This window comes from Lissotriton vulgaris, chromosome 5 (genome assembly GCF_964263255.1).
Source record: "Lissotriton vulgaris chromosome 5, aLisVul1.2, whole genome shotgun sequence".
In the NCBI taxonomy this organism is placed as follows: domain Eukaryota; kingdom Metazoa; phylum Chordata; class Amphibia; order Caudata; family Salamandridae; genus Lissotriton; species Lissotriton vulgaris.
Genome location: NC_141693.1, coordinates 2001166466 through 2001183384, shown reverse-complemented (window position 1 = coordinate 2001183384; position 16919 = coordinate 2001166466). Strand labels below are relative to the sequence as shown.

General features: G+C 44.3%; 1 protein-coding gene across 4 annotated transcripts in view; it reads left to right on the top strand.

The window, feature by feature from the left end:
• PRRC2B (proline rich coiled-coil 2B) overlaps positions 1 to 5377 on the top strand; it is a 657801-nt gene extending 652424 nt beyond the window's left edge. For 3 of the 4 annotated variants that reach the window (XM_086924792.1, XM_086924791.1, XM_086924790.1), the window contains one exon: positions 730 to 5377. In XM_086924792.1, the coding sequence (XP_086780918.1) occupies positions 730 to 867 (138 nt within the window). In that variant the 3' untranslated portion in view covers positions 868 to 5377. The remainder of the gene's footprint in view (positions 1 to 729) is intronic. The other variant, XM_086924793.1, reaches the window with a different exon arrangement.
• The last annotated feature ends 11542 nt before the right edge of the window (positions 5378 to 16919 follow it).

Sequence of the window (16919 nt, the reverse complement as noted above, 5' to 3'; positions counted from 1 at the left end):
AGTTACAGTACTCAAGCACCACTAGACTTTCATATAAGGCTTTGAAAAAACGTCTCCATCAGACTGTGTGCCTATTCTTAGAAGCAGAGACTGCAGCAGTTCTCCATGTTAATCTGTTTCTTTGTAGCCCTCTGACCCTGCTGTGCTGATACAACCTCACCACTGAGACTGCAGTGACTGAAGCTCTTGACATGTGCGGAGTCCAAGCTGCTGATTTCAGAATTAGTGTCTAGTGCTGCCCCCTGCTAGGCTTGTCGTTTTTCGTATGAGAATTGTCCCCTCCCACAAATAATTAAATTGTATCATTGCTTTAAGTTTTTCCCTCTGTAAATCTTTACATTAAAAACGTACTGCATTGTTAGGCATAGGTCTGAAATGCAAGAGTGAAAGTTTTTGCTGAGATTTTTACTGGCCAGAAATTGGAAGGAGAGTACGGCAGGGCCTTTGGGCACTTAGGGCCAGATGTATCAAACTGTTTTACCCATTCTGTGTCTATGGGAAAATGTGTTCATGCACCTGGTCCTTAGACTCGGTCATGGAGCATAAGAAAGCTCTCAGCGGACACCTTACAGAGCCCCTCTGTTACTCCATGTACTATAAAGTTCAAAACCAGTCTAATCCAATTCTGTTGTGACCATCCTGTTTTGTCTGCTAACTTTAATATTATTTCTTCTATGTCCCCACCATCATTCCCTTTCCAACTCCACCTTTTTATTCTGTCCACAACAGGTAAAACGAACTGAGGAAATAAAGAATGGCTCTGGATCTGGCAAACTGCAAGAGCAGTCTTCGGGGAACCAGCTGAAGCCAACACGGACAGGAGCCATAAAACCACAAGCAACAAAAGTGGAGGAGAGTAAAGCTTAGACGTCATCTTAATATTGGACCGTCCTGTCTAGCCCCTACTGGGTACTCAAAGCAAGAGGCATCTGGGGCTTGACCGTCTCGCCGGATTCATCGCAACGATGGACCTACACCGAGCGTGCCCCACAAACTTCAATCCCTTACTAAAACGGATCATTGACATGACATTGACTTGCATATCCATGGAGGGCATCTGTGTCACGAATTATTGACTTCTGCTCTACATTTTTTCAACCCTGAACCCTTCATTATCCCCTCTTCCTTGTGGCCCTCCATGCAGACGCACTTTTAGTTTGGAAAAGTGGTTCCTGCGCTCGTCTCAGATTGTTTCTGACATAAAGAAATGTGACAGACTGTTTGTGGCTGACCTGTTGCCCCTTTCCTCTAAAGGCATTTGTTGATCCCAAGCACGGCAGTGGTAGGTGTTACACCGACATGTGCGCGACATCCTTGTGTTTATAGCAGGACTTTTTATACTCTGTTCTCCTTGGTCCCAATCCCCACTTTCCTAGTTCATTTTATATCCAAGTCTGTTCTACTTTTAAGGGCAGAGACTTTTAAAAGAAAGTGTTTCTTACCGCACCCACCTCACCTCTGTCCTGATGTATTTAACCTTGTAGAATAGTTGAGCGGTCTACAAAAAGTTCATTTTTTATTTTATTTTGTCTTCACTTAGACTGTGGCAGCATTGACTTTTGTGGAAAGTTTGTCTGAATAGGATGCTTTCTGGCTCTAGAGTTGCTGCAGCAAAGTAGGAATCATGCATTTAAAAAAAAAAGTACAGTTCTTTTTTTTATTTTATTGCGCCCTGAACTCCATCAGAGACACACAGAACCAGTTCACAGTGGGTTTTTAGGAGTGAAGAGAACTTTTTTTCTAAACCTTTCTTCACTCCTCTTTCATTTGTACTGTTTTGTAGATCTAAATGTTGCTTGTTTGTGTCCTGTGCAAGGCATGCTGGTCTGGTTTTGACACCGCAAATCGCATGACCAGCTAGAGTCTCATTGACAAATAATTTCTTCAAGAATATACCCCTCCCCTTGTTTGTCAAATTTGCCAGTTAAAGAAAACACTATTTTATTTACTTCTAGCACAGATCAAATTGTGTCCATTAATACAAAGAAGTCAGTGCATGCGATTCTGTTCATGATGCTATCTTCGTATGACTTTTTGTGGCGGGTAAGCCTTTTACGTTATGTGCACAGAGCGACGCTGGACAGCTGCAAGATTTCTTATGAGAGCCAAAATATTTAGACAAGTGATCTAAACCTCTGGAAAGCTGTTAAACTTATCTCTGCTTCAGTGCTGTAAAATGCATTGCTTCCTGTGTTAATCAGCTTGAAGTAGCTTGATTAGCAAATCAGGAAGTCTTCAATCTGCTGATGGTAGAAATGTGTGCAATCAATAGTTTGATCCACCACCACATTTGTGTTCTGACATACGTTTTTGTCCCATTAACTGTAAACTTGTTCAGTAGGGTTGTATGGGATGTACTTCCATCAGTAGCAGGTTTTGTTTTCAGAAGTATTTGCAGTTTTTCTGTATGACAATGAAATGCTCTAATAGGTTCTTTGCAGTACAGTTCCTTCACAGCATGTCGAATAGCTCTGATGCAATATCAACTTATATAATCTTGAAAGGATGCAGTGCCGAGCAGATGTTATCTGTACAACATTATACTGTTGACTTCTTTGGGATAGGCACTCATGGTTCTCACGGCACTTATCCATGTGCCCCTTGCCTGCCCTTGAAACACTAGGAACACCTGCCTCTCCTAGACTATGCCATTATTGCAACCCATTTATCAGCAAAGCTTGTCATTGTCTCTCCTTTGGAGCACGAGGAAGCCTGTGTTTGGTTGCTGGCCAAGAAGCCTATTTGAAGAGCTTTGGTGGCCACCACAGGTCTAGAGAGGGCAGTCTGTAGCTGCAGCACTGTACCGCCTTTCTGGGATGCTTCCACACACCTTAGCATTCCAGCTTGCTTCTATTAGTGAAGCCTGCCTCTCAATACTGAGCAAATTCCAATGCCTCCCCTCCTTTGCTTTAAATGAAAATGAATCACTTTTACAAGGCCCCATCTCTCCCTGTTGTGTCTAACAAAAAAGCAAAACTTTCTTTACAACTATTTGATTTTGTAGGGGATTAAAAGAATTCTCAGCTGTTTTTATCTGATAGTTTTTTTTGTTGCAAGCAAGATCAAGAGATGTGTAGCTTGTCGCCCCTTCCTTCAATCACTTTACTTTGTCTAAAATTATGATTTTTGCATTTAAGCATCACTGTAGTTTCAAAAGAAAAGTAGAACTACTGCTAATGTCTTCATCTATTGTGTGTGAAACTGGACTACAATATATCAAGAGCTATGACTGCCTCCTTACTTAAAGACCTGCTTTTAAAATCAGAGGAAGTGGAAGGTTCTTAAATTGATATTCCTCTCGTTTTCACCTGCCCTGCCTCCCAACCCCTAATGCATCACCTGCAGTTTCTTTATGAAGGAGCTTAAGCGCCATGCGGTGACTGCTATCAGCCACGGTTCAGTAGAGGCTGCATATTCTGAGAAGGTACTTCCTTTGTGTTCTTAAAAGTTGTAAAATATCTAAGTACTTTGAAGCTGACCTTTGGAAAAGACTGTTTGCGGGGACCAAATATGACCTCTTTTAATGAAAATTCCCCGTTTTCTTGGAAAATGTTTTGCTGAAAACATTTCAAGTGGTGAGGGAAAGGGAGCTAGTGCATTACAAACCCTTCTGTGTTGGAACCACAATTGCATTCCTTTGTTTATTCAGATGCAAATATCTGCTTGGGCTTCACTTAAAAAAAATTGTGTTTGGCGTGACATCTGGAGAAAGGCTCTGTTCAAATGGTGACTGCTGATTTGATGCAGACAGGGTTTTCCTGTTCGTAACCTCCATGAAACGGTTAGTGGTGACATTGGAGGTTCCTGGGAGCGGAAATCCTTTATGGCCTCTTTGCACTTCATATTCGGAAATAGTTGTATTTAAATATTTTTATTATGAGCACTTTGTTTTTGTAACTGAGTGCCTGGCTTAATTTTAGCTGGCTGCATTCCCAGCACCTCAAGCCCTTGAGTGTAGAACATTACGTTTTATCTGTTTCAAATTAGAGCAGTACTATTTCGCTCAAGAGAAAAGGGTTTCTGTTTCAACCCATGGCGTGTCCGGCTGACTTAGCTAGCTGATGCACTGGCTTTGTGTGGGGGAGGGGGAAATGCAGGGGTGTGGTGTGGGGGGAGGGGTGCGGGGACTTCGATTCCTGTAGAGGTGCTGCCCTAAAATAGAGATTATGAGGTAGGGTGGGAGTGAGAGCGAAGGTATCACCATATATGTTACTGTAGAGTTGCAAAGTAGATACTTTTGGTCTGGTCTTTCTGACTTCAGTTAAGTGAGTGAGGCTTTCTGCTTTTAAGAACTCCTGGTATTGCCACAGGCCAAAGATGCATTGCAGGGCTGTGCACATGACACTTGTAACCCAAACCAAGAGCACCTGACTTTCACCAGGAAAGGATGTGTGCAAATGTACACTCACCAGTTTGCAGTCAGTCACAGGTGCCATTTTTTAAATAGTTTCAGGGCTCCCAGCCTTTAGGTAGGCGTTGTTTTGAAGTGTCCTTTCAGTCCTGCTGGGTCCATCCACCAACACCTTGCTGCCAGATCTTGTAGAGTCACAGAGGAGCACTCTGCATGCACTGTGTATATGTAAATAAAAGCTGTATTTTCTTCCATTTGTACTTTTATCATAATCTCTGCTTTTGGTCAGTTCTACAGAGCTCTGAATTTTCAGATGATGCAGCTGTAGAAACTTCTCCATAGCGGCTGTGAAATGTTTGGGAGGTTAACTGTGTTGCAGGTTTGAGAGAAAGATGCCAGGTCTCCCTGTTTGACTTACTGTTGTCCTACCAGAATGAAATGAAAGTAACACTGCTTGGCTAGTATCCCAAGCCAGGATGATCTGCCTGCCTAAGCAGGTATTGACAAACCTTGTTCACCAAACCTAGCTAGGAAACGGTGGGCTTCGAAACCTAGCTGTGTGGTGGCTCTTAGCCATCCCAGCATGTTACAGGTCTCCCTCATTTTCTCTGGCTTTGTACTGATGTACCTGAGGTTTACAACGAGGATATTGTACTGTAGAGTTCTTGCCCAGATCTGATGGCTTTTTCCCCTCTGTTTTATCCCTTCACTCCCTACCTGCCCTTCCTTTACAACAACAGGATGTTTGAAAGGGTAGATGTTGGATGTGTAACGTGCAGCTGTTTATACATAAAAATATATATATATATAATTTAAAAACAAACTTTTAACTGACCTAAAATATTCTCATTCTAGCCAGTCTCCATGTTGGGGTTTGTCAAACCCATCCCCTAGCCCAATCCCTGTTATTAGTATCACCAATTGTTTTTCCTTTCAAATGTGATTGTATTAGATCTTTCAATACGAAAGAACTCTCCTTATTTAAATAAAAAAAATAAAAATAAAGCAAAGTATGCTTTTCTCAAATTCCTTATTGTGTTTTGTTTGGGGGCGGGGAAGGGAGGGAATATTGGTGGTTCATACTTGTTACTGTGTTTTTTGGAGTGAGGACCTGATATTTGTGTAGTTTGAAAAACTGTGTGTATGTGTGTGTATATATATATATATATATATATATATATATATATATATGTATATTTATGTTTGTGTGTATGTTTGAGGAATGTGTGGCTGTAGATACAAATACTTGGCATAAGTCCTTCATCTAATGTTGGGGTCGGATGTGTGTAAGTCGTTTTTCTTGGAAGTCTTTCGAGTCATGAGGTAGTGGGACTCCCTCTCTTGCTAGTAATGTGCATGGTCATAGGCTCTAATGTTAGATTGCTTTCTTCCGCCGTATGGTTTGGACATGGGCCCTTCTACTCTTGTTTGACACAGACCTGTTCTGGGGTGTGGAATTTATTAAAATATCTACTTACTCCAGTATTAGAACTTTCATAGATTCACATGCCTGAATCCTTCCCCGTCGTCGAGACTGGAGTCTCCGGTATATAAAAAAGCAATGCTTAGCAGTATAGCAAACTAAAAAGAGGCCTAGACCCATTTCCCTTTTGCAACCCATAGCCTTTGTTATGTAAAAAAGGCCCAAACTTTTCCCTGAACCAATCAGAGCTCCTCACCCTCTAGAACACTCCTGAGAGAACCTTCTGCACCTCAGATTTTTCTACCGCACGTTGTGCTAGGGAGTCTCCTTTGAGCTTTGCTCAAACTCTTCATTTCTACAGTATTTTGACTGGAATTTGAGTTTTCTCATCTTCTGTTTTCTTCTTATTGGAAGCCCTTATTCATCTACTATGTCTGGGAAAGAGAAAAAAGGATTATTTAGAGTTTGTGCCACCTGCTCTAAGAAGAGACTTTACACAGACGACCCTCATAAGAATTGTATATACTGCCTTTATCCAGACCATAAGGGAGTGGATTGTAAGGTATGTCGAACCTTTTCAAATAAAACCTTGAGGGATCGTGAGGGAAGACTGCGGATTTGGCTCCAAAAGGTTAAAGCCAGAAAGGAAATCCTCTCAAGTGAGAGTGGGGAGGAGTCTGGTTCGTCTAAGATCTCAAAAAAGAGGTAGATCTCCTCAGACGCATACCTCAGGGGAGAGACCTGAGAAGGCCCCAAAAAAGACCACTGCAGGGTCTTCAGGGCGCAGTCCCTCAAAATCTCCTTCAGGCAAACCTAAGGAGAAGAAGGGTTCTGCTTCTGAGGTAAAACAAGGAAAATCCACATCAGAACCTTCAAAATCGCCTCAGAGTAAAGATTACCATCAGGAAAGTTGCCTCTACGCCTTCTGAGGAGAAAGGGAAGGTTTCAGCACTGTCGACGGGATCGTCAATGAAAAAGGGGTCATCGCCGACGACAACCATCTACACCGTCGACGAGAAAGGAGGTAAAGGCTATTGAGCTGATGCCGTCGACGCTTTCACGGTTGACGGCGGTATCGTCGACGAGTTAATCGTCGACAAAGGCGTCGACGAGCATAGCTGTATCTACTTTGTCGACGACGGAAGCGTCGACGACAAGGACAGCGTCGACAATAACGCCGACGACGATAATATGGTCGATGGCAGGAATCTAGAGAAAAAACACCAGAAAAAAGATTGGTACCCTGGAAAAAGCCTATAACGCCAAAGGTTATGTCTCCAAGCAAGATATCTCCATTAGTCCCTTCTCACCTGCTGGAGGAGGAAGACTCTGGGGATGAATATGGTCCTTATGGTTTTGCGAGTAGTCCTTCACAATTACAGGTCAAGTACCAGGATGACGAATCGGAAGGAGAATATGGGGGTTTTCAAGCATCCCCAGGAGCGGCAGCAATATCGCCAACAGCAGCGTGAGGACATGACAAGTGTGCCATCCTCTTTATTGAATGACCTCCAGGGCATGTTGGAGGATTATAGAAGAAGGGATCCGACGTCTCAAACCACTCAGGACATACAGGAGACAACTCCTCGTCCACGGTCGGTACCAGGTACGCCTGTGCGTAGGAGGGAAATTTTGCCGGAGCCCAATACTAGGTCTCAACCACCAGCGTCACATCACGATCCAGACACCTCGGACGATGACCACGAGGATCGAGAGATTGCGAAACCTAGTTGAGAATGGAATGACTCATTCCCTCACCTTCAACTCCTACGCCAAGGCCGGTAGATACTCCACCCGAGGACATTGGTGGTTTTCATAATTTGATGGAAGAGCAACAAAGAGATTTGCACTTACCATGGTTTTCATAATTTGATGGAAGAGCCACAAAGAGATTTGAACTTACCATGTCGGAAGAGAAAGCAGAATACTTTCTAAATGATTTCAAGGAATCCTATCGCAGGTCTGTTAGGTCATTGCTTATCGTAAGTCATATTTGGGAGGAAGGACTAAAAGTCATGGATACGCCGGCTACGGTGACGCCGGTTCTGGCCAGACTAGACAAAAAATATAAGCCACCTACAGATGCTCGAGCATGTCTTTTGGGTCATCCCAAACCGGATTCGGTGATTACTCAGGCAGGGCAGCAGAAGTCAAGGAATCCGACTGCTCCAATCACAGCACCTCCGGACAGGGAGGGCAGAAGACTGGATAATGAAAGGAAAAGGTTTTCCTTAATAACGATGCTACTAGTTAAAGTCGCTAATGCCCTCGCTATTTTGGGAAGGTACAACAGGCAAATGTGGTGCGGCCTGTCTCCCTACATTGACCAAGTGCCAGAAAGATTCTCCTGGAGGGGGAAAGGACTTCAGTGGAAGTCATAGACTGCGCTATGGATATAGCGACGACGGCCTTTAGATCTTTGGGAGGAGCAGCAGTTCTGCGCAGGCAAGGATGGCTAAGAGCAACGGCTTTTAGGCCGGAGGTTTAAAACAAGATCCTAGACCTCCCATTCAATGGAGAAGATCTCTTCGGAAAGCACATTGATGACACTCTGCAGAGTATCAAAAAGGATACCGATACTGCAACGGCTTTGAGAACTTTGCAGTACAGAAAAACCCCTTTTCGTGGCTCCAGAGGTAGAGTGCAGTCATCTTATAGAGGCGGATATCAGCAAGGGAGATATTCCTCTTATTCTGCCTCTATCAGCAAGGGAGATATTCCTCTTATTCTGCCTCATCGCAGACCTACCGCCAACAGTACAATCAGCATCAATCAGGAGGATATATGAAATCAACTCCAAGAGGAAGGGGAGGCCATCAGGGGAGGGACAACACCCAACGGGAATGACAACCTTCATCTTCCGGTTGCGTCAACTTTCAAGAGATCAAGTGCTCCCCTGGGTGGAAAGATTGCTCACCATCTTCAGAATTGGCGAAAAATAACGACAGAACAATGGGTCATCAACATTATTCGATTCGGCCACAACATAGAATTTCTACAAACGCCCCCTTGTACGCCACCGATGCATCAGAAAGCCAGCCATCTGCATCAACTCCCGCAGGAGATTCGGACAATGCTCCGAAAGGGAGCAATAGAACCAGTACCGAATGCCCAAGAGAACAAGGGCTTTTACTCCCGTTTTTTTCTTGTCAAGAAAAACAAGCTCCAATGGCGACCCATTCTGGATCTCAGATCCCTAAGCACCTATCTCAAAAGCAATCTTTCAGGATGGTGTCTCTACAGGACATCCTTTCGTTATTGAACCCAGGGGATCATAAGACTACGTTAGACCTACAGGACGCACATTTTCATGTGCCGATCCATCCCGCACACAGACGGTACCTTCGGTTCTTGGTGGCCGGAAGACATTATCAATTTAAGGTACTGCCATTCGGCCTAAAGTCAGCGCCGCGAGTGTTCACAATATGCCTAGCTCCAGTGGCGGCTGTGTTAAGGAAGCAAAAACATCAAATATTTCCTTACCTCGACGACTGGTTAGACAAAGCACCATCGAACGCACAGGCCAGGGCGTCAACACAGGCTTGCATAGATTTGTTTGCCAAGCTGGGTTTGACTCTACATGAAGGGAAATCAAACCATCAACCAACAAGAGTGATCACATTCCTGGGAGCAATACTAGACACGGACAGCAACAAGGCGTTTCCCTCCGAAGAAAGGCAACTGAGGATCGTGTCTCTCTTCCAGGACTTGTAAGAAGAAAGTCTTTCAGTCCGCAGGTACAAATCCTTGCTGGGAATGATGTCATCTTGCATTCCCATCGTGCCTCACTGCAGATTAAGAATGCGCCCATGGCAAGAACAAATCGATCTTCAGTGGCGTCAAGCAGAGGGATCCTTCGACTACACAATCCGAGTAACGCCAGTTATGGTTCAAGCAGCGGCATGGTGGACACAAACAGAAAATGTAGCTCAGGGTCTGACTTTTCTTCCACGAGCGGCTCCATTGGTGGTGACGACAGATGCGTCCCTAGAAGGATGTGGTGCTTTCCTTCAGGACCTTCAAGTCAGCGGTCGTTGGAAGGTACACGAACAACAATTACACATAAATCTACTGGAACTCAGGGCGATCCGCCTAGCATTACAGGCCTTCCTTCCACGAATACGAGGTTCGCCAGTGTTGGTAAGAACAGACAACACCACGGTGATGCACTATTTAAACAAGCAGGGAGGAACCAGATCTCTCTCCCTATCTCAGGAGGCCTAGGAGATATGGGAATGGGCTCTTCAACAAGGAATATCATTGTCAGCAGAACATCTCCCAGGAGATCAAAATGTCAAGGCGGATACTCTCAATAGGCTCAAATCGTCCTGCCACGAATGGGAGCAGGACCAGGGTACCCTGGACAGCATTTTTCAAAGGTGGGGAACACCAAGAGTGGACCTATTCGCCACAAGAGAGAACAGGAAATGCCGGTGCTTCGCAAGCTGGCTTCCCCAGAAGGGATCTTGGGGGAATGCGTTTTTGATGGCATGGTCCGGCGTCTTTGCTTACGGTTTTCCTCCAATTTCTCTCCTCCCCCGCATACTGTTGAAGATCAAGAGGGAGCCGTGCAGGCTGATCCTCATAGCCCCGTGGTGGCCCAGACAACACTGGTTAACGGAACTCTTGCTGCTGTTGGAGGACCGTCCAGTTCAGCTTTGACCAATTCCATCGCTTCTGACAATGTTCAGGGGTCAGGTGCTCCATCCGGACCCGAAATCCTTGCGATTAGCGGCCTTTCTACTAAACACTGAGTTTAGTCATCTAAATCTCACACGAGTGTAGGAGGATACTGTCCAAGGCTAGAGCCGATAGTACAAACAAAACCTACAAGATGAAATGGAAGAGGTTTTGTCTGTGGTGTAAGAGACCTAGCATTCACCCTCTTACTGCTGCACATCGTCAGATTATCCCTTACATTCTGCTGTTAGCAAAGTCAGGATTGGCTCACGCCTCCATCAAGGTGCATTTGGCTGCGTTATCCCGCTACAGGAGGTCTTCATCTGGCCAGTCCTTATGGTCATCAAGGATTATCAAACAGTTTATGAAGGGATTGTTTAGGGTTTTTCCACCAGTAAAACCTCCACCACCACTATGAAATCTGAATATAGTACTGTCACAATTGATGAAACTACCGTTTGAACCTATACATAGAGCAGACCTTAAATTCTTGTCCTGGAAGGTGGCTCTTCTCATTGCACTAACTTCAGCGAGAAGAGTTGGGGAACTGCAAGCGCTCACGATTCAGGAGCCTTTCCTACAGTTTCAGGAAGACAGAATGATTCTGAGGTCTAATCCAAAGTTCATTCCAAAAGTACCCACTGATTTTCATCTGAATGAGCCGTTGGTGTTGAAACGTTTCTTTCCTCGTCCATCAACGGCAGCAGAGAGAGTATTGCACTCTCTAGACGTTCAAAGATGTCTCAAGTTCTACTTAAAGGAAACTAAGAGCTTTCGTAAATCTTCTCAGCTCTTCGTCGTCTTCAGCGCACCCAGGAAGGGTTCCCCTTTATCAAAAAGGGAAATTGCCAGATGGATTTCCAGTGCAATTGTCTACTGTCACCAAGCGGCTGGAAAACCTCTGAATGCACGAGTTCGTGCTCATTCCACGAGGGCAGTGGCCACATCCACTGCACTATTTGGAGGAGTGCCAATCCAGGATATCTGCAGAGCAGCGACCTGGGCATCTAGGCACACCTTCACCAAGCACTACTGCTTGGAGGCAGCCGCAGTCGGATGCGGCGGTGGGAGAAGCGGTACTGTGGAATATCATCTAGTAACGGTGAGCCTTCTTTCCATCCCTCCATCCTTTATTTCTCTTGTTTTACAAAGTCACATTATATATATATATATATATATATATATATATATATATAATGCTTGATTTTCATGTATTACATGATTATAAAATGTATTGGAGGAATGTGCTTTGTAATCTCACTGCACGCTATTCTGATTCAGGCATGTGAATCTATGAAAGTTCCAATACTGGAGTAAGAAAACAAGTTACTTACCTGTAACTGTAGTTCTCCAGTATTCTTTCATAGATTCACATGCATCCACCCTCCTCCCCTGAGAGGCTCACATCGATTTAGCACAGTGTTTTATATGCACAAGTGCGCGAAAAATCTGAGGGGTGTTCTAGAGGGTGAGGATCTCTGGTTGGTTCAGGGAAAAGTTTGGGCCTTTTTTACATAACAATGGATATGGGTTGCAAAGTGGAAATGGGTCTAGGCCTCTTTTCAGTTTGCTATACTCCTAAGCATTGCTTTTTTATATACCGGAGACTCCCGTCTCGACGACGGGGAATGATTAAGGCATGTGAATCTATGAAAGCTTCCAATACTGGAGAACTACAGTTACAGGTAAGTAATGTGTTTTCTTGTCCATGGGGCAGGTTGCTTCATAAATCTACTTATCCTGCAACAAAATCCACTTGACCCTTTGGTGCTATGTCGTGCTGCCACAAATTATGGCAGCAGTCTCATTATATAAGAGCTCTTATATAGCCTCTCTGATTATGCCAGGGCATATCTGTTGGAAAGTGGGTTATTAGTAGGGGCAAATGTAGGTCTGCCACTGGCAATAGGGCCACTAACACATGATAGGACTCAGCATAGGTCTTAGAAAATTATTCCTTTGCTCAACCCTTGGTAACATGGCTGTGAGCAGACAGGCTTAACTTCAAAGACAGGTATGTAGAGCATTCAGAAACACAATTTCAGTAAATAATTAAGACACAACACAAAATAAAAATCCAACACCAATTTATAAAAATAGGTAATATTTTTCTTTTAAATGACACCAAAACAAAAATAATCGACTGTAGGGAACCAGAGAGATACATTTTTAAAGATTAGTCACTTTCTAGTGCTTAGAAACCAGCAGTGCCCCCCATTTCGTTTTCTGTCAGGGACACACCTTTACAAATTGTTCTGAAGAATTCTCACCACTTTAGTGGGCCGCCTTCTTCAGCAAGCGGGGTCCAGTTAGAGCACCTTCCTGGCGTTCTGCTTGCGGGTCCCAAAGTATCCAACACGCAATCCAAGGTTCTGGAATCTCCAAGAGGGTCCTTGAAAGTGTGAAACTTCAATTCCGCAATCCACTTTAACAAAACCCTTACAAATCCACTGGTACTACAGTCTTTGATTTCTTTGTGGGGCTGTCCAGGTGAGCTCTGTTAACCTGTAGCTTACAGGGAGTTTCCACTCTTGAGTCTTTTGGCAGCAAGGTAATCCACGGGGCTGTAGTTTCAGATGGGTCAGGCCTTGGAGTTCCTTGCACATCAAAACCTTCAGCAGGGCACTTCTTGCTTCATTCAGTTTCAAGCAGCAGATCTGGAGGGCTCTGCCCATCTCAGGATATTTATTCAAAATTCTCTGGGTCAAGCACCAGGTCACTGCTGACCAATGAGAGCAGGGCAACTCATCATGGTTATGACCACATCCTGTGGAGTGTGGCATTAGTTTGACCCAGAGTGCATCATTCTTCCAAATCCATAATGGCTGATTTTCCAGCAAGGAGGTAAGAGCTGGCTAAACACACCCCCTAACATCTGCACATACCTTTCTTAAGCCTAGCCCTGACTCTGGGTCACGACTGTCTTAGTGGACTGAAACCCAGGCCTCCCTTCTGCCTTTGAAGAACGTAGTTTACGACGCCACTTCCTGTTCTGGCATTCCTTTAGAACAGATCACTGCCCTCCCAGCAGCCTGGCTAATCCACTTAACTCTGACCAATCAGGGCAGACCACTGAAAGTCTGAATTTGGACTTACAAACAAGAAAGACTCATAACTTATTGTATGTACCTTTTAGGAGAAATTCAACAATATAATATCAATGGATTTACTACGACCATGCTGGGAAGTCTTTGAATGGTCCGGCTAGTCCTCTCCTATCAATATTTATTAATCAATCACTTCCTACCATGCTAACCTATGGGCCATGGGGTTTGCAATGGGGAAAATGGCTTGTGCCACTTTTGTAGCACCTGGGCTTATAAAACCATATTTTATAAGTATTGCCCTAATTTCTACCGGACCCCCCACCACCTGTGCAATTAGGTGAGACTTCAGGGGTTCTGAATCTGCAGAACTATTGCAGATCATCCTTACCCAATTCCAGCATCAAAGTCGAATTTGAGCACCTCTTTAATACAATGTGGGGAGTGAAATGTAAAATGTCACTTTACCCAGGCCTATAAAAACTCATTTTATAAGGGCGCTCCTTATAGATAACTTACCCCCCACCCCTGGGATACCTGGGGGTCCCTAATGTGCAAAAACATGGTAGGTTTTTAATTTTTAAGGGCCTCTTCCCCCAAAGTCGAGTTTGGGCACAATTTAAGGTTTAAAAGCTGTCCTGGCCACCAGTGCAGCTTTTAAACTGACCTCAGGCTTCAGTACTGCACACATGCTGGTGCAGAGACTCTGCTGGCCTCTAAACTGCCATTCCCCAGGATACTGGAGACTTCTAGGTAGTTTCAGTCCCCTGCCCTATTACATACTAGAGGCTTAGGTGGTAGGTCATGCCAACTACAGGGGTACCCCACCATACTATAGTGTACCCTAATGTATGTTGGGTGTCTTAACTGTTTTCTAATGTGTTCCTTTTAGCTTGGCCCTGGCCCTGGGCCTGGTTAAACAGAGCCCAGGGTCAGTCAGAGTCAGTTACCACCAGTTCCAGTCAGCAAAAAGTTTGGGGGTGCCCAGGGCACAGGATGACTTTGCAACAATATCTCATAGTAGTGTTTGAATACTATTAATCATTTTGTTACCACGTTTTTGCAGATCCACCTACTGGGACTGAAGATGGAGGTAAGCAGTAGTTCCAGGGTAGGCATGCCATATTGAGTCTCTGCAAACCTACTACTTGCATGTTTTAAGGGTTTTCTACAAATCTTCTCTAATCTTCCCATACTGAGAAATGTTGGAAATTTACTCCTGATCGTGGCAGACGTAAACCTTCTTTCAGAGTTGGGAAAAAAGAAGTTGGAGGGAAAATGAACTTTCAAACATCCAGGTTTTCACATGAGCAAATCTACACATGCATATTTGCTCATGCTAAAATGCAATTGACAAATATTTTGTAGTACAATTTCTTGCCCTACTAATGTAAATTCTTGTGAATTCACAAAAGCTATGCACTTTGAAACTTTCTTTAATATTTGGGCCCCTAATTTGGTCTAGCATTAACCATGACCTTTTGTGTTTATTAAAATTCTCTCTTTCTCTGAATCTGCTAGCTTCACTGTGAGTGACCGCATTCTGCTCTTTCACAAGGAGCATATCAGTACACAAAATAGTTTTGTTCAGTGCCAGTAACAAATGTGGCAGTGTGTGCTTTTTTGAGACCACAAACAATTTTTGCATTTGCCAATGTTTGTTATAATGCTGAGGGCCCGGTAGCTCTCACATCAATAAGGTTTTACAAAAGCTGTGCCAAAACAAGTCATGCATTGCCAAAACTAAAAGCTGACCACCAATGTCAGACGTACTAGCTTTGCCAAGGCTTGTTTATTTTTGTTTCCCATAATCTTATTGAAACTGGTTACACAAATTTTCCAATATGAATATTTTTGGGAAATACTAGCATGCACCAACATATTTTACTAAATGATGCTGCAAAGAAATGGTACCTGAAATCTTACAGTAGTTTAGTAGTGTACACATTTTCATACTGGAACCACTATCAGTAGTGCAGTCAGAATGTACATTTACTTGGAGCGCTTTCCCTAATAATAAAGGCTTTCAATTAATGAACCATAAATACAAGTTTGAACAGCATTAACACATGCACACAAATATTAACTTAACTACAGGCAGTACCTTTCCCTGACCCTCAATGTGGTACTGCAAACTGGCAGCCAAAGGGTTTGTGCTGCAAGGGGTTGGGTCTACTTGTCCCAAGGACAAAATACACATTAAAACGTGTTGCCCTTGACCCCAAATAATATGTCCTGGGCGTCGGGCTATAGGAATTCCACATTCCTGCATGTTGCAGCATTATTGGCCTTTACCAGCTCCTCGTCGGTATGGTTTTCGATCACGGTCCCTTTTTCACTTACGCTTCGAGTCAATAACAAGATCGTTGGGGCAACTTATGTCGACCGCTACCTTATCGATGGCCTTCGCAGTGCTGATATTCATCATTATGCAGTCCACCTGCAATATGTAGATTTGGTGATGAAACGGATGCCTTTTTGATTTTTGCCCTCATGTAGCTTAGTGTCCATGCACCAACCTGTATCATGTCTGTAATTTTTACCTCTCCTTTGAGCACAACGAGGCCACCTGCAAAGCCTGCTGCTCCTTCAGGTCTAATAAGAGACTTCGTGATCGTTGGACTCAGCGTGTCATGATGTATCGAAGGAGCGTGGGCGACACACCAGACCTCTTAGAATCCGAGGACCTCCAGGAAGATATCCAGGCCCATGCATTAGCAGCAGATGAAGGAAGCGACTGTCTCCTAAGATACAATCTCCGGCATCAAGCTGCAAGACCTGCCTCCAGCTCAACAAGCCGTGAGTACTGTGCCCCCACCATCTCGGCATCGACCCCCAACAACCCATCATAAAGGGACAGCAGGCTTTCACAGAATGACATTAAGCAATTTCCGGGCCACCACTGCTTTCTGGCCATGGTTGGCACCTAACTGTTATTTGGGACACGCTCTGTAAAAATCACCAAAGATGTCCGCTCCTGCAGAGTCTACTTTTGGAGCTGAAAGCCTCGGCGTCTAAACACAAGCAAATGGCAGCACCAAAATCTGCAGCTTTGGAGCACAAGCCAACTTCACCTTTGGCACCTAAAACTTTGGCATCAGAGTTGAAAATGTACCCACCTCCCAAACCATTACGTGGGATGAAGACTGTGGAACCTGCGCTTGGAAAAACTGTTTGATTCTAGGCCGAAGCACATTATGATGCATCCTGACACAGCACATATTATTAAGACTCCCCGCCCCCCAGACGACACGAAGGATCGCTCCATTATTGCATGGGTGAAGATGATGGGGACACTTGACATTACACCACAGGATTACCCCTGGAATACCCAGGATGTGGATATCCCCTGCAAATACAGACCCCAATGTGTATCCCACTAAGGTAGGTGACTTCCTTTCGGTGATAGTGTGCATGGTCA